General features: G+C 39.2%; 1 protein-coding gene, 3 non-coding genes and 1 pseudogene across 4 annotated transcripts in view; all 5 read right to left on the bottom strand.

Moving 5' to 3' along the window:
* Window positions 1-12,203, bottom strand: part of LOC145781185 (otoferlin-like) — a 97,873-nt gene extending 85,670 nt beyond the window's left edge. The window contains exons 1-9 of the mRNA XM_082592961.1: window positions 12,125-12,203; window positions 11,336-11,394; window positions 10,352-10,440; window positions 8,083-8,182; window positions 7,779-7,915; window positions 1,934-2,034; window positions 1,259-1,361; window positions 671-725; window positions 348-542 (exon numbers count right to left, since the gene is read on the bottom strand). Of these exons, the coding sequence (XP_082449087.1) occupies window positions 348-542; window positions 671-725; window positions 1,259-1,361; window positions 1,934-2,034; window positions 7,779-7,915; window positions 8,083-8,182; window positions 10,352-10,440; window positions 11,336-11,394; window positions 12,125-12,203 (918 nt within the window). The remainder of the gene's footprint in view (window positions 1-347; window positions 543-670; window positions 726-1,258; window positions 1,362-1,933; window positions 2,035-7,778; window positions 7,916-8,082; window positions 8,183-10,351; window positions 10,441-11,335; window positions 11,395-12,124) is intronic.
* A 3,018-nt stretch (window positions 12,204-15,221) lies between these two features.
* Window positions 15,222-15,333, bottom strand: LOC145781461 (U5 spliceosomal RNA). The gene has a single exon (XR_014290754.1). It is a non-coding gene; the product is annotated as a U5 spliceosomal RNA (small nuclear RNA).
* Window positions 15,334-16,477: 1,144 nt separating this feature from the next.
* On the bottom strand, window positions 16,478-16,596 carry LOC145781452 (U5 spliceosomal RNA; annotated as a pseudogene).
* A 180-nt stretch (window positions 16,597-16,776) lies between these two features.
* Window positions 16,777-16,888, bottom strand: LOC145781482 (U5 spliceosomal RNA). Its single transcript, XR_014290770.1, has one exon. It is a non-coding gene; the product is annotated as a U5 spliceosomal RNA (small nuclear RNA).
* Window positions 16,889-25,038: 8,150 nt separating this feature from the next.
* On the bottom strand, window positions 25,039-25,150 carry LOC145781474 (U5 spliceosomal RNA). Its single transcript, XR_014290764.1, has one exon. It is a non-coding gene; the product is annotated as a U5 spliceosomal RNA (small nuclear RNA).
* Between the last annotated feature and the right edge of the window lie 414 nt (window positions 25,151-25,564).

Raw genomic sequence — 25,564 nt, forward strand, 5'->3', positions numbered from 1 at the left:
GTTGATAAACAGATAAAGACAAGTAGTCAGCCATTTGCGTTCGCATGGTTGACTTAACTTTGAACAGATGAGTTTTTAAAGTTCATGAAACCATGCTAAACCAAATGTGTTTTGTAGGCTGTCATGACAAATTTAACATTCGCATATAGGCTGTTCACCAGGCATTTACTTCAATAACATGAGACGGATTGAGACGCTCTACTCCTACTGGAGTAAATTAAGCTAATTACAAACTGTTCCAGGTGACAAGCTGCGTTTAAATGTGAATATAAATAAACGGGGATTATCTCCTGAAAGAATTGTGATAGTTTCGTTTAGTTTACACCAAATTTTCAAAACATGCTTACGGAAAGTGTGAGGATCTTGTCGAAAAGTACTTCTTGGGGCGTATGATAGTCGAACACAAAAACCTCATTGTAATAAGGGCAATTTGTCGACTCCTTTTGTGTAGTGTATTTTTTGTCCTCTCCCACTTGTACTGAGACAACCGGGTTTATATTTGTTCCACTCAACTGTCTCGCTTCAATCACCGTGACAGAAACCTGGATGTTGGCTCGTTTTACAATTTTAAAACTGTATATCTTAGCATTGCCGTCAAAATCTAGGCTAATGTTTAGTGTTAAAGTAGGCTAATAATTGGAGTTTCCACGTACTATAACTTTTGACTAACCTGAAAATCTTTCGCTTTGGCCACTCCGCATTCGTATTTGAGTTCAGGCTTAGACCTACAACAAAGCATGAAGTAAAAAAGTTCAATCGTTTTGCTTTCATAAAAGCAATTTGCCTGAGGAAAATTCAGCACGCGTCCTGAATTTCAAGACGCGTGCTGAATTCAAGACGTTAAGCGCAGTTACCTTTAGTTACATTAATACAACAACGCTATTTGTTACTACAGTTTAGCCCTACTGATCAGTGTAATGGAGTTTGCTGCTATTTTTTTTTCACTAAACTAAAAATGTTTTGCAAAAATCAATCTTCAACCAACTTTTTATTGAAACTCAAAGTCTTTCTGTTATTAAGTATTAAGCATTTTGATTATTGGCGAGCAGAAGATTTGTCATTTCTTGAAGCTGCAGTACTTTTCGTCTGACCGAGCTCACCACATGTTGACTTTATTCTGGTGACAAGCTCTTAAAGAGAGTCAGGTTAAAAGAAGTGCAACTTGAGTAACGAGAAACCTCCTCCATGCCATTTGCAAGTCCTACACCACAAATGAATACTTTGATTATACGTTTTTCATATCAAATGTATTATTTACCTCTTATTTGTCACAGGATGATCGAACATAGTCATAGAAGCCACTGACAGTGTATCAAGTGGAATGAGAATTTTCGGTTCCCGATTTGTCGTAGGTACCAAACCTGGCATCAAATATACCTTCTATTAGTTTGGGGCCGCGTACTGCGTTTTTTATAAAGTAGTTTGGGTATTATAATGCTGCTTTAAATGCCTTCCAAACCAAATTTTTTTATCAATATCAAAAACAATACCTTTAAATAGGAATCTGGGGGTACAAGCCCAAATTATTCTCTCGACAGTACCGGCTATGCCTATTGTATGTAAGACTTTATTTATGCATGAATATGCTACCTTAGTTTTCCGGGCTCATCAGGCAATCTCAAATCAACAAATCGAATCACGATTGCACCCCTTCTATTGCAAATGATCACAATCCACCACTAGGTGAGCCGTTCTATTTTTTTGTGAGTATTTTCTTCTTTAATTTAAAAACATTAAAAAAAATCTCGGAGAACCCTTTTTCTTTTATGTTTGTAAAAGTTTGATTCATGACACACAGTAGTTATTGCGGTTGCAAATTTCGTTTTCGTTGTTTCTTTCTCTTAATTTTTGCACTTCGAATTGTGGAAATAATCGTTTCGACACGAAAAGTAATTGTTTATAGAAGTGCTATTCAGTAACACAAGGAACATACCGATAGCTCCTCCATTTGCAATTATTAAATCTTCTTCTTCTTCTCTGGGCCTTTTCTTGCTTCGGATGCCAACAGCATGGAGAAGTCCTTTTGGTTTTTGACTAAAATACAACAAACAGAAAAATACAGCATTGATTATTTTATATTTGCAAATTAATATCAGCTGCATCTAGGTGATTCCTTCGTTCTCAAAATAGTCGTAATATATCCGTCAACGAAAAGTAAATGCTCAAAACAAGTGTATTAATTTGGGTATTCGCAACGAACGTCAAAATTGTATGCCAACTATATTGTAAACTAAGTAGCCCACTGAATTTCTTACAAAGCAAGGCAATTCAGAAAACAAAAATATTCACCAAATTAAAGTCTGAAAATTTTAAAAACACTCGAATTTCAAAACAAAGCTCATAATTTTAAATTGTAACAATATAGAGCGTTCAAGCAACAAAACCAAGCCAAATTCTTAAGCACTATCACCACTATTAGGAAAAGTTTTTCTGCATTCGCCAATGAAGTTAGTAATATAGGAGCCAGTGCTTGAGATGAGCTTTTACTTCACCGTTAGTAGCATCAGCAGAGATTTGTACCAGAAACAACTTTAACGAAAACAAAGCTCACCAGCCATAATTTTAAGTAAAATTCCCTGGTTTTGGCAAGCAGTGTAAGCTTGCTTGAGAAAACAAGTTGTTCAATTCTCCCATTTACTTACCACAAATATTAACTTTTATTTTTTTAAAGTAGAATGTTCAGTATTTTACAAGAAAACAATGACAGGTTGACATAATCATTAAACAGAATGTTAAAAAGACACCAAGTAATATTTGCAAATGCGAGATGTTGCAGCAAAAGTGTTGGCTTATTGAATAAAGTGTAGCATGCGAAATGGGCATCAAGAAATAAATAAATGAACACGTGCAAACATCGATGAATGTTGCAACTTTTGCAGCAAACTAGTTGTCTCAGAATCACTCTTGCATTTGTAGCCTTGATGCTTGTTTTTGAACCCAAACAGGCCTATACTGTACCAGTTTCACGAGGGTTTGTGTGGATCTTATTGTGATCAATGAGACCTTTTTCAAAAACTGACAACCCAGTAATTAGAAGCTGGAAGTAAGTAGTGTGCCTGCGTTTTGCCATCAACTTTAAAATTTCACAGTGCAGCACAACATAACCTAACTGCATGTTTTCCTTACAAATACGAGAAATACGAATTCGTAGCTTATATACAGTGTGTACAAGCTTTAGCGGTAATCTTTGAAATAAAATCAGATAGCAAAAATTGTTTTCAACATTGGTTAAGCGACTGGAGACGTTAAATCAAAGTAAAAAGAAGTAATGTTTTCAGCTGGGAAAATAGCAACGTATGAACAGGATATTTAACAAGTCGTCGATCATTTCAAAGATCTCGGACGGCAAACAAAAGTGTGTGGCTACGTCAAAGCGTAAGAAATGTCAATGGAAACGCATATGATTTCTGAATATTCACTTGGCAAACAAAAAACCTTAAAAACGAAAGTTATTCACTATAGAAAGCTTGACCCGTGCTTTCTTGAATTGTAACTTTGACTTCTTGATATTTCACTAAAGTTGTTACTTTAACTCAAAAATAGAACAGTAAAATGCTAGGTTTGTGTTGATTTTGGCTGATAGAATAAGATTAGGCAACGTTTGTTTCATGCATGAAAAAATGTATATTGTTGCTAGGACATCTGACTTTTATTGAGCCTTAGAAAAATCACGGTACATTAACAATTATTGTGGCATGAAAAACAGCAGCAGCCCCAACACAGACAGCAAATCATTCGCTTTTTACATTAACTCAACGTCTGCATAAGTTGAATCAATGTAAAAAAAAACAGGTGAATTGCTGTCTGAGAGTCAACCAACAAAACTTGTCTTTTTACATCGCATTAACGTTGCCAGACGGCACGCTAGACGCTAAATAGACAACTTGTGATAACACAGTGGTTCCCTACAATGTTGAAAAATCTGCAATTTGATGAAACCACAACACAAACGTTACCATTTTCTTTTTCTGCACTGTCATGCAATTCAAGAATTTGATAAAGTTGCACCATTTCAATGTTAAAAGACGTTATAAATGCGTAACAATACACCAATGGACGCTGTTATTCGAGAGAAGATAGTTCAAGACAGCTGAGTTGTAAGCCTTGTTTTTTTGGTTCAAACCCAAAAATATAAGTCTGAACCCAACCACAACCCGACGATTAGTTTGATACTCAACTAAGCCAAGAAGTTAAACATTTTAAACGGTAAATTTAAGTTGGATATTGGTTGGACTGTGCAAAGGTTTCCAAAATCAAGCGCTGGCGTTCCGACTTCAGGCAAAGCTACATCTCTTCAAATTTTGGCTGGTACTGAATCTGGACGAAATAAGCCCAAAACACCTGACCAGGCTTACAACTCCAAAAGGATGACACCCACAGAAGCAGCAAATGCATAATTTGCGAACTCACAAAATGGACCCAACACCAGCAGCAATATAATAAACAAACTTACCATGAACTGATGAAAAGAACAAAAAGCATTCATTAACGAAACAATGAACGGATTATAGTTTTAAATTGCAATCAGACATGAGTTTGAGTAAATGGACGAGGGTTTAAAATCATCAGGTATAACGTGGAAAAACAGACAACCACAATTGATTACAGTATGAGTGAGACAGAGGTTAAAATTATAACATTTAAGATTTTGAAACTACTGTAAATAAATATTCTGGTACAAAGCGCATAAAACACAGAACTTAATGTCAGAGCAAAGCAATTCAAAATTTTCTTCTGAGCTACAGTTGTAATCGTAAGGAATCCCGTATAACTAGTTCGTTCCCTTTAACATTTTTAAAAACTTAAAAATTGATTTTATTTTTAAGCTGGTTAATTCAAAGTTAAAAGTTTTGCCTTCGATAATCAAACATATCGAGTTATCGCCAAATGTCTACCTCACATGAGAAGCAAATAATTAAGCCATGAAAACTTAAGTTTACCTGTTCGAGACAATTCGAGATCATTAAACTCTAACGCTTATTGTGGTCGAAAGCTTAATCTGTGCGCTTGAGAACCATAGCCATAGTAACATGTTGTTTACCGTTTAGAATAAGATCTTTCATTTGAACTGTAGCGACTTTTGCCATGTAAATTGTAAAAGTCGGAAGAAAATTTTTATTAAAGCAATTATTTTTCTTAATTTTCACATTTGTCATGCAAAAAACAAACGCAAAAATTCTTAAAGATCAAGTTTTCATACTGTAGATTTCACATAGACACGGTGAAGGGAAATATATGTAGCTACTTGGACAACCTTAGATACACAAAGAACATTGTATTTACCTGGTGTCGTAATCTTGGTCGCTTAACAATGGCTGAAGAGCACTAAGCCACAAAAAAACGTATTATCGAATGCAATTCAACTTAGATATTTTGTGACCTACGCTTACGTAAAATAAACATAGAGTAATGCTAATCTACCTATCGAACAGAAAACAAGACAGCAGAAAGCAAAGATTTTTTTTTGGAAATCTCATGTTAGGCAACCTCATAAACATGTACGACAGATCCAATCTCTAACTTTTCAAATGCTTGTTTTATGACGTTTATAGAAGATTACACATGGGCATTAAACACTAAGCTTTGCAATATATTTCTGTCATGATAAAACCCAAAGAACACCCGGATTGTTTTCGCTTAGCTTTTTGTATGTACCCAAGTAATATAGTGCATTGCGACGGTTTTATTAGAATATTTGAAAATTGTTAGTGATCAAAACATTTTTTTTGGTCTGATAGATTAGAGTAGATTGTGTAAAAATGTCAATATTTTTTTGTATGACTTTACCGCAAGAAAGTAGCCTATAGCAGACAACTATACGATGTCGGTTGGATGTTATTGCGCAATGAAAAACGTATAAAATTTTGACTGGAGCCAAATCACTTTCTGGTAGGCTACCTGAGCGACAGAGAAAGAACTAAAAAGAGTAAGATCTCTTTACCAAAGAGTTATGTCCTGCTGTAAGTCAAATTGATTTTACACGTGCCGATGCAAGAGCGACGAAAGAATTAACATAAGCGTGTAACAAATGAATTAATCTTGGCGTGTGTTCTAAACGAGATGTAACGATGGAGCTAGCTGACAGTAATTTGAGAAAAAGAGAAAAGGGTGTTCGATGGTAATGAAAATGAAGTTAATTTAAAACAAGTAACTTTTTAGGCCAATTTATAAGAAACAGCTAAAGTGAGAGTACTTTTGGTCGTAATAAACCAAACAATATTGCATGCCTATTTCATATAGGCTACACTGAAGGAGATTTCGTGGCCTAAAATTTGGTGATCATTTCCTCATCAGTTTAATCACGACAACCATCGTATGCTACGTACGGTACTTTTTAATCCTTTAGAAAATACACATCGAATATACAGAGCAGTTAACAGCAGGTGTAAGACTTGATGGTTTAAGAATTAATCTTTTCCCAATACAATAAACATTTTTAGCTAGGTGCAGTAGCGGATTGAGAAAGGAAAAATTTTGTCACGCACTCTGGCTCTGGTCCAGTCTAATCTGAGAACTGCAAAAAATGTAAAAAGGTGTGACGAAGACAAAGGCTAGATAGAGCTGGGCTCCTTAAGGCTAAATCTTTGCCTCCTTTAGCCGTGACTATTAGAAAACCAAACAGTGGCGCTCACAAAAATACATTTTCTCAATCCGCTATTGACTAAAAAATTGTCTTTTTGAAGTCCTTGACAAGAAGTAGATTATGCAGAAATTGTGCTTAGACTGTACCTTTTATTTGAGTGTACAGGTGGTTGAGATCCTTTGAAGAATGAGCTTGTGCTTCTCCGTAAAATGGATAAAAATACCTTTCGTTCAACACTATGTTAGGCAAACATTACATTGATTCAACGTCCGAAAAAGTTAAATCAACATAAATGGTGATGACAATGTTAAGTTTGTGAAAAGTAACAACAAATAGCAACAAAAAAACGCCTATCTTAAGATAACACAATCATTTTAAAATCAAAATGCAAGCTAAGCTTTCTGCCACTGATAAAGTACTTACTGCTGCTAAAGGCTAACCAAATAATCGATGGTGTGATTACCAAAAGATGTAGGGAAAAAAATAGCTGTAAAGATTGATCAATCAACTTTTGATTTTAATGCATATATTAATATTCATTCTAAGTAGCCTATTGCTGCATTACGAAACTTAGAGTTAAACTTATCATTTTTAACCCCAGATACGCATAAACATGTGAAACATAAAGTTTACTATTGAAATTACTTCACAACAGATACCAGGTAAAATATTTCAAAACGGATAATTCTGTTCATCTCTAATTGAAAGTACAAATAAAAAGAACTCTTATAAAATTATATACTGGTGTAGATACACTATCTCAATCTTAAATTAATAAAAGGTAATGAAAATCTTAATCGTGGCATAGTACCTTCATGGTCATGGCATCTGCTTGAATATTTTTTTAATTTAAGTTTAAAAAAGTTATACGAAATAAGATCTCATTAAATAACTCTGGGCAGCAATGGCAATAACTTGTTACATACAAATCAAAAGTATATTAGCCCAACTTGAAACGGCCTTATGCAACTTGTTAGCCTATGTTACCTACTGAAACCTGCATTTAGTAATTTCAATTGCCAGTACACTGTACTAGCATATATCAATTGCGGAGTTATTGGCTTCAGTTTATTTGTCGCACATTGTTTTTACCTTTTGAATTGATGGAAATCTTTATAGACTAAAGCTCTGTGCATATAAATTCTATAAAATTTATGTGCTTTCAGGATAAATAAAAAAAGACAACAAAAGTAACCTGCGTTTAGACACTGCTGTTGTTGTTGATTTAATGCTGAAGTTATCCTGCGGTGCTTGTGGAATAAAATCCTCCACAAACCAATCTCCCACCGTCCCATCAGGAGCCATGTACTTAATCTCAAGGCTAACAAACACCTGGTGAAAACGGAGTTCTTTATTTTGTGCAGAAATTTTCCTCAAAGAAAGGTGATGATTTGCATTGAGATTACTGTATACTCAACTTTTTAAATGTAGTTGTTACAATCAACTGATACAAAGATCACTCAAACATCATTTTTTAAAGTTAACATAAATTCGTTTACCTTCAGTGCGGTATTGTTCTGATCAAGTAAAGATTCCGTGAGTGATACCTTTCCATTTTTCACAACTTGTTGTAGAACCATTTGAAATCTTCCAATAAGTCTATATATTGAAGAAAGAACATATAGTAAAGTGAGAATTTTAATACACAGGTCAACCTCGACCAAAAAACACCTTTTCAATTGTTTGTTCAAACTTTAAAAGCTGAATTAAGGTCATTTCGAGCTGCTGATGAATCCGAATATTAGTTCGCAATTTTTTTACGTAATTTTGTGAGGTATCACAAAATAATTCACTGTTTTGACAAACGCTTCATAAATTACGTTGCAGTGCCACTTATATGCGGAGCTATAACCAAAGCATTATGTCAGAGTGGCAAAATAGCTTTAAAAAAGTTTTCTGGTCAAAATTTTCCATCAATTTATGTGGTTTGGTACAAAGCATTGGAAAAGAGGGTTTCAACTTTCGTTTTAGCTTTTTACTCCTTCTTTTTTAATAATTTTGCATATAAAACAAATTGGCACCAAATCTGGGCCTATTTAAGGCATTTCCTTCCTATGCCACAAATTAGACATATAATAGCATAGAGGTCTATGTGAAATAAAAACAACGTCAAATATTCCACTTTTGACAAAAATAACAATTTTTGTTACAGTATCTTAAATACCTAACGGGATAAAAGAATTTTGAGTTCAGATTCAGATCCAGCTCTCTAAATTATCCTCAATCAGACGTCAAAGTTTATGTAACAAAAAGATCGTGTTGACGAGTGGTACCAATCAAGAAACTATGTTTCACACATGATACATATACATTGTAGTACAACAAAGCAGAAAACAAAATGTACTACTTTTGCCCATGTAAAAATTGAATCATCATCATTATGTTCCTTCCTCGTATTGAGGGTTGGATACAATGCGCCATTGTTCTCGACCATGAGCTGTTCGTACTGCTTTTTCATAACTTAATTTTGTCCATTTAGTGATGTTTGATGTCCAAATCATTCTTCGTCTGCCTTTGTTTCTTTTACCATTTATCTTCCCTTCTATTAATGATCTTTGTAACGAGTTTTGCCTTATTGTGTGTCCGAAACACTTCAATTTTCTTCTTTTGACTATTTGTAAGAGAATTTTACTTGAATTGAATTTGGATAATACTTCATCGTTAGTGATTTTTTGTTTCCATGAAATTTTTAACATTTGCCTGTATGACCAGAGCTCGAAGGCATCGATTCGTTTTTCCATTTTTTTTTTTAATAGATATACATTGAATACGTGAATTCAAAAAGGGCCCAATTTCAATTTTTTCAAATTTCACATTTTATGTTTTTCCCATTCTGGTCAGTGTCAAAAAAAGGCAAAATTTTTTAAGCCTAAACATGAAAAATACCCCCCTCAATATTTCCATTGATTCTAAAAAAAGGCCTAACTCCAGCAATTGGGCCTCAAATTTTCAATAGTTTCTCCACAAATTTTTTATCGAGTGACATTTTCAGGCATAATACTTCTTCCCGTATGTTTAAGCATATAATCTTTATCGAAATTCCACAACAAAAGTAAATGACTACAATAAATAAAGGCATTATCTCAAAAACGTTTTTGTGTGAATTGGGCCCTTTTTGAATTCACGTATTCAATTGCATTGTTGGAGACACGAAAAAACATGTGGCTATAAAATTCAAGGTTTCTCCCAGCAGCAAATAAATAGCAAAGAGCCAGTTTTGTTTCAGCTTTAATCGCTTACAGTTCTGCTATTATGCTTATTTTGATGAAAAAGAAAATGTATAGTGTATTTCGAAAGATTCAAAAAGATATATTCGTTTGCATGAGAGGATTATTACAACGTAGTGTATGGGCTATCAATCCAATTAACGATATTAAGGGCATAAATACGTAATGCCACAAAGATGCTACTCTCAATATTTTTTCTGCTACCATTTATAAAACTGTGGTTTATTTTGTCAATTCGTTTTCTTATCAATGATTTCACAGTGGTATAACACTCGTAAGCTCAAACAAATCTCCATGTACTGATTTGTATGGCAGTGTGATAAAAACGTTTTTCAAAACTGACTTTGCAAAAAGCTTTGAAATTAAAATTTCGAAAATTTGCAATTTTTAAAATAGGGTTGTGGTGTTGTTTCTGCAAGCAGCTTGGTGTCTGCAAACGTACGTCGAGCAATGGATCATCTTTATCCTCGCCATCTTCAAATTCTATACCACTAAATAATCAATAGTTCAACTATTTGAAATGAAAGCTAAAATTACTCACCTATTAGAAAAAACTTTGCTGTAATTATAGACATCAACCATAAGCATGTCAGTGTCTTCAATCTGACTGGCAATAGGCCACTCAAAATCCTGTTTCACAAAATATCGGTAAATTAGTGCGTACAAGCGGTTAACTTTCTTTTACCCAAAAACATCATTTTACGTTACACACGTTAACGTATTTGTAAAACCAATAAAACTAATCTACTTAAGAACACAAGTAACGAATCTATTAGAAAACATGAAACGAAAACACAAGAAGAATGTAATTCAATGTATTTTATGTTTTTCTTGCTTTAGCCGCAGTGCTCGTTCGATGAGTTAGGAAATACATAATAAAATATACAGATTCGCAAGAAATATATTCATGTGTTTCTGCTTGCACTTTCGAATTTATTGGTTGAGCACTGCAACTGCTGTAAGAAAGGTAAGAAATCTTGATGAACATCCAAACCTTTCAATATTTGGTTATACAATTGTTATGAATATTTACGTTAGAAACACAAACAATACGGAAGAATAAAATCAAACTGTCATGTTACAAAACATGCCGAAAAGAAATGAAGAAAGACAACAATATTCCCATCTTAGAAATCTTAAATTTTGCTAGTACCCCTGCTAGCAAACTGCAATGCAGACGTTGGATGCAAATACAACCGTTTGAGCTTGAGCAGAAAGTAGTTTTGCGTCTTTGAAACTAACCAAAAAGATCTCCATACAACAAATTCGAAGGCTTTATTGTTCAGTTCAGTTGTCGTGCACTCAAACAAGGCGTTTTACGCTAATTGTTTATTCGGTAGTCCAGCTGAAAATTCTGAGTTGTTTCAAGGTCTACCGACAATGAAACGACATCGCCTACAAAAAGCAAGTTTGCCAGCTGAGCATTGAGCAACTCAAATCTGGTTTTGAGCTTTTGCGGCAAAAGGCTTGTTATGTAAATGACTGACAACTGTTTGTGTTATTAATAGTATGACAATAAACATACCTCATGGAAATCAGCTTCATTTTCACAATCTTCTATTGTTCTAGTGCGATAAGATAAATCTGAAAATATAATGCAACAATTAAAAACGAAATTAAGCATCCCTCAATCTTCTTCGTTTGAATCTCTGGGGTCTTTTGTCACCCAAGAATGCCACTGTTTTCTTGGATTGTAAGTGAGACGCGACTGGAAACCGCATCTCATCATCAATGATAGGAAAGCCTTCTGCATCACTTGGTTGACGAATGGTAGTGCAATCGCTGGTGATATGGTCCGCTACTTGTTTCTTGCAGGAAGAGGAAAATACCATTTTTCACTGATGTCTGGTTGAGCAGAAAATGCCGACGCCCATGTGGAAAACATGGGAGATACGTATTCCTTTGCCAATCTGTGTAATAAGATAATAAATCACACCATGGAACTTGATGTGAATGGTAATATGAAGCCTATATTTTCTTTAACCTTTTGGGCTGCCCAAAGGTTAAGTGTATTTTAAGCAAAAAAAAATCAAATGATACTTTTTCTTCTAATATTATTCATCTTGGGCAGGATGGGAATATTAAATTGACTCGTAGCAATCACAGCAATCATCTATTTCTATAGACTAAACTTTACTAAACCATGTGTTACATAGAATGTATCAATATCGTGTCGGCACTTTGTCACTACAATTCTGTCAATCGCATTCCTTCATACGTCTTCATAGGCTACATCTGTCAGCCAATAGATCTGCTTTAAAGTAAAGCCGAGTTATTTAAAAAAAAGTTAAAAAACACAACTTAACCACTGTACCTCTGAACGTGACTTTGGCATTTCTTGCTCCTTTTCCTTTGAGCCCCGTCACGCTTAAAATTCTGACTTGAAGCGACATCCTATTACTTAAATGTCATCATCCCGTTTCATGCTAAGGGCCGATAGACTATAATTAAATTCAGCAGAAACTGCATAAAAATGCCGAAGGCAATATTTTAAACAACAAAAACTATCATCACTAGAAAGCAATTTGTAAGTAGCAGACAGCCGCACACTCTCATTGAATGTCGCTGGGTTTCACAAAAATGTGAAGGCCTACTACTTACCAAGAAATCATTCATAAACTGGATGTAGCCTACTGGGTATATTTTTTGATCACTTATCCAAATGCTTTTTCACGAATTGTAGCTACCAACGCAGTTTTTTATCCTTACGTTCAAATATCCGCATATTTCAAACGTGTAGCCATTGTACTTTTACCATCTTCAATTGACTATTCATTGATCTCATGCTATAAGCAGCAACTTAACATCTGAAACTTATTCTTTGTCAAAGAACTAAAGTTTTCTCCATTATCACAAGCCTTTTCAGCTTCTTTCATAACGTAAATCCCTGTATGAGTGTCATTGTGTCAATGTAACGCCTTGAAAAACCAAATCAAGCCAGCGCAACCGATTTTGTCGCTTGTAGAAAACTATTTCAACTTCAGCCATGACGTTCTCAAACAACCTGCTCTTCAAAGTTTGTAAATAACTGGACGTTGCGTTTCTTTGTCAGAAAACTGAGGTACATTCCTTTTCTTCTTTGACCGCTGTGTTGATTTGAAGTTGGCTAATATTTGTACAGCGCGTCACTACGCTCCGAGGTGTATGTCAAGATGGCGAAAGAAGGATATTGCGGTGTAAGTCAACAAACGAAAAAAGAGATTTTTCAATATATCACACCCTAATGTCACTGTTTTAAACTATAATGAAAAAATGTAAACCAAGGCTTGCAAACTGATGGTTTTGTGATGAAATGTTTTGCTTCAAGTCATTTCAACATTCGGAAACTTTCGCTTTGCGTTCGAAAAGCAAATTAAGTGCAAAAGAATCCACCGTAAAATTGTTAAGACGTTGGCTTTCTTTCACATTCTTTAAACCTTCGCCAGTCCTAACTAAAACTTAAAAGTATTTGAATCAAAAAAACTTCTAAAAACAAAAAACTAGTTTGCCTCGTTTCATGTCGATTTAGCCTAAGTCTCTTTGATGGATAAAAACAACATTTTGTTCTATTTTGAACGGATTTTTATAAAGGAAACTTTCGTTTCATCCAGCTAAAATTGTTTCAAAAACCTCTAATCCACGCTTATATACTTACAATGTGTAAAATGCATTGTAGGCTACAAACCTACCAGCTCCTCTCCAAACCTCCCTTTAATCTGATATCCCATCCTTTGCTTGATTTCAATCGCAAGTACACTTGCATGCAAAAGCCAATCCAAAAAAGGTGGCCAATGAAATAGCATGCCTTCAATCAACCACGACACAACCCTTGACCACCTACGCAAATGTTGAACTTGTAAATTAAGATGAAGTCACAAGGAATTGCCTTCACAAGTTTTTCATGTCATATGGCAGGTTACTGGAGAACAAATAAAGTAATTGTTTTCTAAAAACTAATGTCTACTAACCGACATTAGAAAGGGCTTCAGTTAAACTCTTGCCTAAAACAGAGTTTTATTATTATAATAATGAGGCCATATCTGAAGTTGGATACTAAGCTGTTTGTTTGTTTGTTTATTGGCCGCTGCGAAAAATATGTACAATAAATCAAAACACAATGTACAGTAAAACTGTTGAAAAGTTTACAATAAAAAAAAAAAAAAAAAAAAAAAAAACAACCTTCCCTTCCCTTCCTTTCCTTTCTTTCTGTTCTTTATTTGAAATCGTCACCACTTGGCATTAACCAAAACAACAACAAAAACTTGTGCTGATGCAAATCAACCTTAAAATTGGTTGCGTTGATGTTTTAGGCCTACGGTATCAAACGTTGCAATGGATCACAAATCATGGATCATGGAACTAGAATTAGAAATCTAATTCCGTGAGTCAAATTGCTAAAGTTACCCGAAGAAAAAAATGCTCAAACTGTTCGATCAAGATTACCATATCACGTTGTACGCCCCCAAGTCTCAGCAACAATCTCAGATAGCAAATCAGTCGTTGTTTACAATGAACATTATTTAAGTTAAAAGCTCGTGTTTCAACTCACTTTTCTAAAACTTTCCTGCTCGTATTCGAATTTTAAACCAAATTTTTTTGCTGTTTGCCACTGTACATGTAGAGCAGTAAATTGCGAACAATTAAAACCATTTAAAAGGCTGAGGTCTTGCAATGATAGGCATATTTAGTTTTGTAATTACAAGTATAGGTGCCAATTATATTGCTCCTTCTGCATTTCAGACTAGATGTGATATTTCAGCCTGACTTAATAACCCACAAATTAAAACTAAATTTTTGAAAAATCATTGGCATTACCCAACGAATAGTTTTTGTCGCATTTTTTACAATCTATTTCAAAACTTGTTTTTTTTTACTGACTAAAAGGTAAATGTGAGTCCCATACTTAATCCAAGCATACGGGGAATGAGAAGATATAAGGTTATCACTATACTAAGCCTTCGGCACGAACGAGAGCACGGTAGCCCTCTCGGCCGCCTTTCCTTTAGCAACTACGCCCATCCAATTTATTACACCCTGGGTATAGAGGTGAGCGGTATTTTAAACAACCAGCTCAAGCTTGGAGTCGAAGCAGGATTGCATGATTGGAAAGCAAGCGCCTTATCCGCTACGCCATCCCACCGCTACGAGTTTTACTGACTAGATGGATAAAACCAAAATGTAAATTAAATCTTGGATATATCTTGTAACAATCTGACAAAATAATTTGTGATGAGAAGACCTAAGCAGTAGCCTACATTCATTTGCGTTTTCAGAAATTGTGCTTTGTTATGAAAAAATACTTATAATTCATTTTCACTTAAATCATTTGAATTTACAGTGAGCTTCAAATCGATTGTAATCAATTAAAACATTTTCCTTCCCTCACACCAGGCTATATTTAAAAGCCGTTTTTAAAAATGCTGCCATAAATTACCCCGCCTAAGCGAGGTCGAAAAATTGGTAAAGACTCATTGCATTGCTCCTTCCCACGGAAATCTTTAGTAAAAGGCGAAAGATTTATTCTGTGTGGAGAAGCCAGAGTGACGAGTGTCATCGGTAGTTCCCAAGTCATTAACAAACATTCACTCTCGTTTGTGGATAGTAAGGAGAGGAGCAGAGCAAACCATACTTCACCCAAAGTGGGTAGTTGTAAAAAGACACACAATAACACGGCGGTCGCCTATTTATTATAATGAAAAGAAATACTTGATAACGCGCGTGATAAACCCATCAAAACCAACAGGCCTTCAGCAATTTCAGATATCAAACTCAAAGAAAAGAAAGTTGACTCTCCAACCCAGAAGCAAATTTTGAAAAAAATTGTTGGAGTACCAAAGCTCCAATAAACTGAATAAAAAATGCATGAAAATGTAAAGCTGCAAAATTTTCAATTTAAAAAGAAAAGGAAAATGGGGGCTAGGGATTTGTCTTGTTAGCTAAGATTGCACTGCACTGTGATATTACTAAAGAACTACCTGACCTTGGTCTTATCATTCAAGACACGCACACGTTCTTTAGCTTGTGACGCAGTGGTCGATATTGTGATCTGCTATCGGCTCGTCAACGCCACTTACTCCTGGAAAGAAAAGTTGTGATTTGCCATTTGTGCGTGTGAAAGTATTATACTCATCAAAGTATTACATTCATCATAGCACATGACTAGGGAACTGTGTTCCGAAAGCTAGCGCAACTTACTATTGCCACAGCAAACTCGCAGCATCAGGCTAAGACAGATCGTTTAAATCTACCTTGTGAAGTAAGCAACGATCATGCTGCTAAAAGCGAAACTCAATCAAAAGTATTATAACTCTGGTGCGAAAACGACAGAATTGAGACACACTCATGTCTGTAACAGCAAGCATTTCGATGGGACAATGATCAGCGTCGGAGAGGGAGAATCTTGGTTGTCGTTTCCATTCCATATTAATTTTACTGACTAGAACCAAAATGTAAATGATTTTTTTCATATCTTTGTAACAATAACACAAAAGAATTTGGGATGACATAACCTTTGCAAGCACATTCATTTGCGTTTTCAGATATTGTGCTTTGTTATGAAAAAAATACTTATAATACTCATCATTTGAATTTACAGTGAGCTTAAAATCGATTGCAATCAATTAAATCGTGTTCCACCTCTTACACCAACCTATATTCAAAAACCGTTTTTAAAAATGCTGCCATAACTTACCTCGCCTTAACAAGGTCGAAAAATTGGTAAAAACTCATTGCATTGCTCCTTCCCACGGAAATCTTTAGTAAAAGGCGAAAGATTTTTTTTCTTCTGTGGATAAAGATTCAATCAATTGATTGGGATATAACTACATACATAACGAGGAGTTTTTGTCGTAATAGTTTTTGTCTGTGGGATAAAACTACTTTAGTTTTTAACTACTAAGTATTTGTCGGATAAAACTACATAACGAGTAGTTTTTGTCGCATGTTTTACAATCTTTTTTTGTGACAAAATAACATCATATAATTATTACCCCGCCTTAGCGAGGTCGAAAAATTGGTAAAGACCCATTGCATTGCTCCTTCCCACGGAAATCTTTAGTAAAAGGCGAAAGATTTATTCTGTGTGGAGAAGCCAGAGTGACGAATGTCATCGGTAGCTTCCAAGTCATTAACAAACATTCACTCTCGTTTGTGGATAGTAAGGAGAGGAGCAGAGCAACCATATTTCACCCAAAGTGGGTAGTTGTAAAAAGACACACAATAACACGGTGGTCGCCTATTTATTATAATGAAAAGAAATACATGATAACGCGCGTGAAAAGCCCATAAAAACCAACAGGCCTACAGCAATTTCAGATATCAAACTCAAATAGGAGAAAGTTTATCCTCCAACACAGAAGCAAATCTTGAAAAAAAATTGTTGGAGTACCAAAGCTCCAACAGGCTAACTAAAAAAATGCATGAAAATGTAAAGCTGCAAAATTTTCAATTCAAAAAGAAAAGGAAAATCGGGGCTAGGGACTTGTCTTGTTAGCTAAGATTGCACTGCACTGTGATATTACTAAAGAACTACCTGACCTTGGTTTCATCATTCAAGACACGCAGTCTTTGTTTAGCTTATGACACAATGGTCGATATTGTGATCTGTGATTGGCTCGTCAACGCCACTTACTCCTGGAAAGAAAATTTGTGATTTGCCATTTGTGCGTGTGAAAGTACTGTAACTCTGGAGAAAAAACGGCAGAATTGAGACACACCCATGTATGTAACGCAAGCATTTCGATGGGACAATGATCAGCGCCGGAGAGGGAGAATCTTGGTTGTAGTTTTAATTCCATATTCATTAATAAGCTATGGATTTGCTAGTCACATGAACTTGTCTTACTAAGGATAAAACTTTTTTTTTACTGACTAAATAGCTAAAATGTAAATGATTTTTTTCATATCGTTGCAACAATAACACAAAAGAATTTGTGATGAGAAGATCTTTGCAATACATTTATTTGCGTTTTCAGATATTGCGCTTTGTATTGAAAAAAATACTTATAATTTATTTCAATCATTTGAATTTACAGGAAGCTTAATATCGATAGTGATCAACTAAATCGTGTTTCACTCCTTACACAAGGCTATATTTTAAAGCCGTTTTTAAAAATGCTGCCATAAATTACCTCGCCTTATAGCGAGGTCGAAAAATTGGTAAAGACTCATTGCATTGCTTCTTCCCACGGAAATTGATGATGAACTGTTTTATTTTGGTCAACGACGCACGAGTACAAAATAATTGACACGGCGAGAAGAACACAATAAACATAGCCAGGTCAGAGACTTTAAAGAACCGGCCTGCCACGCCCCGTGGAGGCGGGGAGCGGCGTGATTATGGGGTGGCGATGCACCCGGAAGGGAAGTCCACCAGCTTAGGTCGCGGGGGCCAGGCTGGGGAGTCTAGGTACCTGTGGAAGGAAAGTGTGGATCGAGATTTTTGTGCGACTCGTCCGCAAAAGTTAGAATGGCGGAACGGGCCAGGGAGACGGGATTTGCTTTCTGCAAACGCAAAAAGGTCAGCTCACGACGGGCCGGGCGACAGAAGTTTTATAAAGCCAGGCAGCGCCCACGTCTCCATCACGTGACCGTAACACAGGTACGTTTGACTCCTATACCCGCTCTGCCCGTAGGCAGAGCGGATAAACTTTGGGGTCTCCCACGAGGAAGAGAAGCTTAGCTACAAGGACGATTTGAATACTCGTGGGAGACGAAAATTATATAAAATCTGGAGCAAAGGCTCAATTAATTGGTGTAAAAAAAAAGATGGTAAGTGGGAATATATTGTATGCCTTACCTACCGAAAAAGTGTTGACGTTGAACCAACGAGCACGGGTGTGCACTGGCCAGACGTTGAGGCAGGTTCGCCCAGATGGGTCGGGGGGACTAGCGATCGAAGCGTAGATATGACTAGGCTACGTTAGCAGGAAAAATATAGAATAGTGGGATGAAACTTTGGAGGTTGCATCGAGTTGATCGGGAAATCATGATTATCGATGAGTTAAAAGCAACGCAAGGTTGATCCGAGCGGGAAAGAGCAGCATATCGGGAGAAGGTAGTGTGTGATAATCTAAAATATTGAAATTAGAAAATACAGATCCAGTGTTGTTAATGATATTACGTCATTGATGATGATATGAGTCCATTCACGATATGCAATATATACTTAATTCATATATTGCTATTTTATTTTATTGATGATGATTGTATTCTTCATTGAGCTGCAGCATGCTGATGAAACGACAATTGTTTACAGGTAAATTGATAATGAAACAATGGATTTAACATACTATGACGTCACACAATTACTGGCGGGTTTTGAGGTTTGCTGTCTTGCGCGCTCGGATGCTTACTGCATAGCTTCTGCTGTTGGGGAATTGAGCTTCTGATCGCTGGAATCGTCTTTTCTATGACGTAGCCCCTCCACGAGTGAGCCCGGCGTTCCAAGCTTTCCAGACACGGAGGGAACCTTCGATTGAGAAGGAGGCCACTATTCTAGCCACCTCTGCTACCCCACGAGCAGGAACACCCAAGGCCGCCAAAGCCCGAGAGCTCAACGGAGCATAGCTCCCGAGGGAGCCTACGACGAACGGAAGTGACAGGACGTCCCTGCAAGGGCGCTTCCTGTCTTCCAATATGTTTACACATAACTCGCCGTACTTGTCGTGTTTCCTGTCGGCGGCTTTTCGAAGGGAATCCGCGCCGTAGTCGAACGGGCAAGTGACGTCACATACAACCGTGACACCGTCAGGGCGTTGCAGGACAATGTCAGGGCGCAGATCAGCACCGCCCGCTTCCACGTGTTGTGGAACCGTACTATCTATGGTAAGCAAGGGTTGCCATTCGGCAGGTACATGCTTCACGATCTCCCACAATACTGAATTGTGTCGTTCCGTGACAACAGGCATCACGGTAGGGCAGTGGTTCAATATATGAGGGAGAGTCTCTTCCGCTTTCCCACACGCGCGACATATGGCAGGTTTATATGGGTGGCCATGGCTTGGTTTTGATTTCAAGGGAAGTAGGTTTAGGCGGGCTTTATAAGCAAATGCACGGTTCGCGTGATCCAGGGGCTCCGGGCGCCGAGTCCAAGAATTCGAAAATCCGGACAGACAGTGGGCACTGACCGTCTTGCCTTGGTCAGGTTTGGATTCCCACTGTCTCCTCCACCACAAGTCATTGTGTTGGTGGAGGGTCGGAACCACTTTTTTTCTTATGGGAGGGGTGATTTTGGAGCTCCCCGCGGTCAACTCGAGACCGCCATCCGGGCGTGCGGACCAACGTACATTTAGACGACGGGTAGCCGCCGGGACGCGGCCCCACAAGCTTTCGCCTGTTGGGCACGGTCGAGAACGGGCACCTTCAGGTGGGGGGTCCTTATTCAAGTAACTGGCTAGCTGGCACGGGGTAGGATCTGGAGTGCCGAACCTCAGACTGGCACAACGCCTAAGCTGCCCGAAAGCGATGGCAGAGACACGGTCGTCAGGAGACGTCAGCATCTTGAAGGCCTGGGCTATCGAAAGCGTGTCGCTTTCGCGACACAGATTCAACACACCAAAGCCCCCCAATGCAGGCTTACAGTAAAAGAAAGCGCTGCACGCCCACCTGGGAAGACGCCACGCCACCTTCAAACACTGCAATACCAATCGATCGAGCTTCAGAAGCTCATACTGTCTGAAGCGCCGCACTCGCAGATGGTATGACGCGGACGGAAGAATGATAGAATTAAGTGCCAGAAGTTTCTGGCTTGGAGTAAGGAAAGATTTCATTAAAGAGGAAATGTGTTTCTCCAGGGTGGAGATGAAAGGTTGGGTAAGGGACGCATCCGAGGCGTAACCGGTTCGAGCGCCAAGATATTTGTACGTTTCGCCTTTGGGGATGACTCGGATTTCCCCCCCGGCTAGAGAGAAAGGTTCCGGGTCGACCCGCAGACGGGACGCCGACGCTTTCCTATAGGATAAGGTGCCACACTTGCGTGGGTTGAACCGTAGCCCGGACCAGGAAGAGAAGGGATCAGTAGTAGATAAGAGGGAGATCATCTGCTCGCGATCGGAAGAAACGAGACAGATGTCGTCCGCATATGCCATACAACGTACTTTAATGTCTTCTTTAGCAGGAAGGTTGTAGCCGCAATCCGTTTTGTCACGGACGCCCCTGAGGAGCACCTCGATGACCAAATTGAATAGCAGCCCAGACAACGGGCAGCCCTGACGGACTCCCCGCCCCACAGGGATACGGTCGGTTTCACCATTGCCACAGCGGACGGTGCAGGTGTTAGCGACGTATATGTCGGAGATGCACTCAATAAGGTCTGTGGGGGCGTCGAAATGACGCAGGACCTCGGCTATGCATTCGTGCCGGACACTGCCAAAGGCGTTTCGAATGTCCAGAAACGCAACCGACACAGGCCTTTTGCGTGACTGTGCATCCGAGAGGATGGTGTCGAGCATGAACACATGCTCGTAGACGCCCTCCGTGGGCATGAATCCCTTTTGCTCTCGGCTGATAACATTCCCCCCCACCGCCCATCGCTGCAGGCGTCGGGCCAATACGGCGGCGTAAATCTTATATATGTTTCGGCAGATGGAGATGGGCCGCCAGTTGCTGACGTCGTGCAGATCACCCTCAGGGTCTTTGCATATGAGTGTGATCCTGCTGGTTCTCCACTGGTCCGGTACACGACGGTTGATCCGGCAGGTCTCGAAAAGGCTGGCCAAGAGTCCCCCTCTTGGGTCCAGGGTCTTCCAGAAACCGTAGGACAATCCGTCAGAACCAGGGGCGGAACCGACATCAAGCGACTGGAGGACCGCCTCCACCTCCCGGGCCGTAATGGGACCTTCACCGTCATCGATGAGGGAGAGGTTTACATTGCCATACTCGTAACGGTGGGCGTTCATCCACTCAGGTATCTGCGAGCAACTCCCAGCTTTAGGAGCGGCCATGTCACGTCGAAATCTCTCCTCAATTTCTTGAGGGGGAATTTCGCAGTGAAGGTCGCAGTTTTTTCCTTCAACGATCCGACGGACCGTTCCCTTCGCGTCCCGCGAGAAGGCGGCTCGCAACTCCACTCCCCTACGATATCGGGCTCCGTTCCCGCGCGAACCCCCGCCGTCCGACCGAGGAGAGCCCCCGTTCGAACGACGGCGAGCCGCGCGAGCCCGGGCGCCACGATTGAAGCGTGGTTTGCGAGGACGTGTCCTCTTGGGCGGCGAAGTGCCAGCGGTCCACTCTTCTAATTCAATGCAGAACTGGTCGAAATTTATGCCACCCGCTAAAGTAAGGTTCACTAAACTGCAAAGAGCCCGCCTGGAGCTCTTCGTCTTACTTTCCCTGACCGGTTCAACAGGGTCTTGGATGGATCGTTGAGTGTTGGGTGTGATGGACATCCCTGGGGTAGTCTGTGGGAGTCCGGGGTCATGCGTGGCTTGGTTGCATGCCATGGTGTCGCTTCGGGGTCGAGTCAAGGTTTGGGAAGAGATAGTGGAATGGAATTCATTGTGGGTGGTTTGGGTAGGTGGGGTAAAGGGTCGGGCTTCGGCAGACAGCGTCGAGGTACAAGATTGTATAGGACAGATGGAAACAGGATTAAAAGATAAGGAGGAGTGAGATGGGTAGTGTTGGAGAGACTTAGAAGAAGAGGTCTGCATGGGCGGCTTGGAAGAGCTGATTGAGTCCCCAGCTTCAGCTCCGGTGGTAGCCGTCCGAGGCAGAGAAGATGGGCGCGAAGCCGGCTTGGATAAACCGAGCGAGTCCACTGCCACGGCTCCGGTGGAGGTCGGCTTGCGTAGAGGTGCATATAGAAAAGGATTCGCACTGACAGTAGGGCCGTAACCGTCCGTGGTTGGGCTATCAGGCGAGGAAGTGGAGGAAGAGGAAAGAGATTTGCTGTTCGACGAGTCGGACGAGTCGGAAGAGTCCCCACTTTCCGACCCAGGTCCGGCCGAAGACAGGCGAGGAAGAAACAGCACATCTAGATCAGGCAAGCTGTCAGCATCAGCTGGGCTGAGCGAAGTCTTGCCTGAATGGGATAGAACAGTACGGAAAAGTTCTGGTATAAAGTCAGGTGGGGGGAGCAAAGTGGAAGTGCTTTCCAGGTCTTGGTGCCAGAAGACTTGAGAGCGGATGACAGAGGAAGAGGAAGGAAGAGATGACCCCTCGACCGATGCGCCTGCAGTCGAGGGCCGGCGCCTTCCATGCCTAACAACAGAGGCGTAGGAAGGCCCAGGCTTGGTCATCATAGGGGGCCTGGTTTGGCTCTCCGACGGCGTCGGGTCATTGCTCGGCCAGGGAAGGCAGGTTGGCAATTGAAGGCCCTTGGGGCAGGATCGCCAGTGCTCTAAGGCCCCATCCAGCTTGTAAGCTCGAGGGAGAACACGGCAGCACCTGCTACAGGTGATCAGGAACTCGGCGCGCGAACCATGGAATGCTCGCATATGGTCCTGATACGCCTGCACATCTCGGTAAGGTCGAGATGCCCTCCTGCAAGTGGAGAAAGGACAGAGAAGGGGGAATAGATTGGGGAGGGTGAGGCGAATAGGGCAGACGGACTGCAGTCTATTCGACCTCAGATATAGTGGAGCTGACTCGTGGCATGCGACAGGTAAGCCACTGTGTGGTGTGGGATCACGGATCGGACACTCGTCGCCACGACGAAGCAACGAGTTCGTGAAAGCAATAGAGTCTACCGCTGAGGCTTCACCATCTGGGTTGAGTGGGACTGAGTGCCCACTCACAGGAACCTGCTTCCTCGTCGGCCAGCCTAAACTAGTGGACTCAGCAGACGGGGAGGTAATATCAACACCGGCCAGGTTATCTTGAAAAGTCTTTGAACCTGTGCGACTTAAATGGCGTGACATATTCAGTAGAAAATGTATAAATATAATATATAAAAAGTTGGTTAAGTTTAAGATGTTTCGGAGTTTACATGGACAGCTCAAAGTTTAGAAAATGAAAGTAACGGATTACAAAAACAAAGAACTACTGGCGGGTTACAAGAGGGTTGAATCAGAGGTTACTACTTAAAATTTGATAATTATTTTTTTTTACATAGACTCAACGTTACTAAATGCAATTAGAATTAGGCTTTGAATATCAGTTAATTACGGTACTGCAAATAAGTTTGATGAGCTAGGAGGTTAAAAAATGCTAAAGATTTATTCTGTGTGGAGAAGCCAGAGTGACGAATGTCATCGGTAGCTTCCAAGTCATTAACAAACATTCACTCTCGTTTGTGGATAGTAAGGAGAGGAGCAGAGCAACCATACTTCACCAAAAGTGGGTAGCCTAGTTGTTAAAAGATACACAATAACACGGCGGTCGCCTATTTTTCAAAATGAAAAGAAATACTTGATAACGCGCGTGATAAACCCATAAAAACCAACAGGCCTACAGCAATTTCAGATATCAAACTCAAAGAGGAAAAGATTGACCCTCCAAACCCAGAAGCAAATCTTGAAAAAAAATTGTTGGAGTACCAAAGCTCCAACAGGCTGAATAAAAAAATGCATGAAAATGTAAAGCTGCAAAATTTTCAATTCAAAAAGAAAAGGAAAATGGGTCTATAAGGACTTGTCTTGTTAGCTAAGATTGCACTGCACTGTGATATTACTAAAGAACTACCTGATCTTGGTTTCATCATTCAAGACACGCAGTATTTGTTTAGCTTATGATAGTTATGACACAATGACACAAGTTATGACACAATGGTCGATATTGTGATCTGCTATTGGCTCGTCAACGCCACTTACTCCTAGAAAGAAAATTTGTGATTTGCCATTTGTGCGTGTGAAACTACTATAACTCTGGTGCGAAACGGCAGAATTGAAACACATTCATGTCTGTAGCAGCAAGCATTTCGATGGGACAATGACCAGCGTCGGAGAGGGAGAATCTTGGTTGTAGTTTCCATTCCATATTTATCAAGCTACGGATTTGCTAGTCACATGAACTCGTCATGCTAAGGATAGAACTTTTTTTTTTACTGACTAAACAGCTAAAACCAACATGCAAATTAATTCTCAAATTGGATACATCTTTTTGACAGTATATCACAAAAGAATTTGTGATGAGATAGCCTTTGCAGTACATTGATTTGCGTTTTCAAATATTGTGCTTTGTTATAAAAAAAAATAATTTTAATTCATTTGAATTTACAGTGAGCTTAAAATCTATTGTAATAAATTAAATCGTGTTAGACCCCTTAAACAAGGCTATATTTTAAAGCCGATTTAAAAAATGCTGACATAAATTACCCCGCCTTAGCGAAGTCGAAAAATTTGTGAAGACCCATTGCATTGCTTCTTCCCACGGAAATCTTTAGTAAAAGGCGAAAGATTTGTTCTGTGTGAAGAAGCCAGAGTGACGAATGTCATCGGTAGCTTCCAAGTCATTAACAAACATTCACTCTCGTTTGTGGATAGTAAGGAGAGGAGCAGAGCAACCATATTTCACCAAAAGTGGGTAGTTGTAAAAAGACACACAATAACACATCTGTCGCATGTTCATCATAATGAAAAGAAATAAGCTTACTTGATAACGCGCGTGATAAACCCATGAAAAACCAACAGGCCTACAGCAATTTCAGATATCAAACTCAAATAGGGGAAGGTTGACTCTCCAACCCAGAAGCAAATCTTGAAAAAAAAATTGTTGGAGTATCAAAGCTCCAATAAGCTGAATAAAAAAATGCTTTAAAAAGTAAAACTGCAAGTTTTTAAAGGCAAAAAATGTGGAAATGCGGGCTACAGGGACTTGTCTTGTTAACTAAGATTGCACT

The sequence above is a fragment of the Aplidium turbinatum genome, chromosome 12 (genome assembly GCF_918807975.1).
Source record: "Aplidium turbinatum chromosome 12, kaAplTurb1.1, whole genome shotgun sequence".
NCBI classification, from domain to species: Eukaryota; Metazoa; Chordata; class Ascidiacea; order Aplousobranchia; family Polyclinidae; genus Aplidium; species Aplidium turbinatum.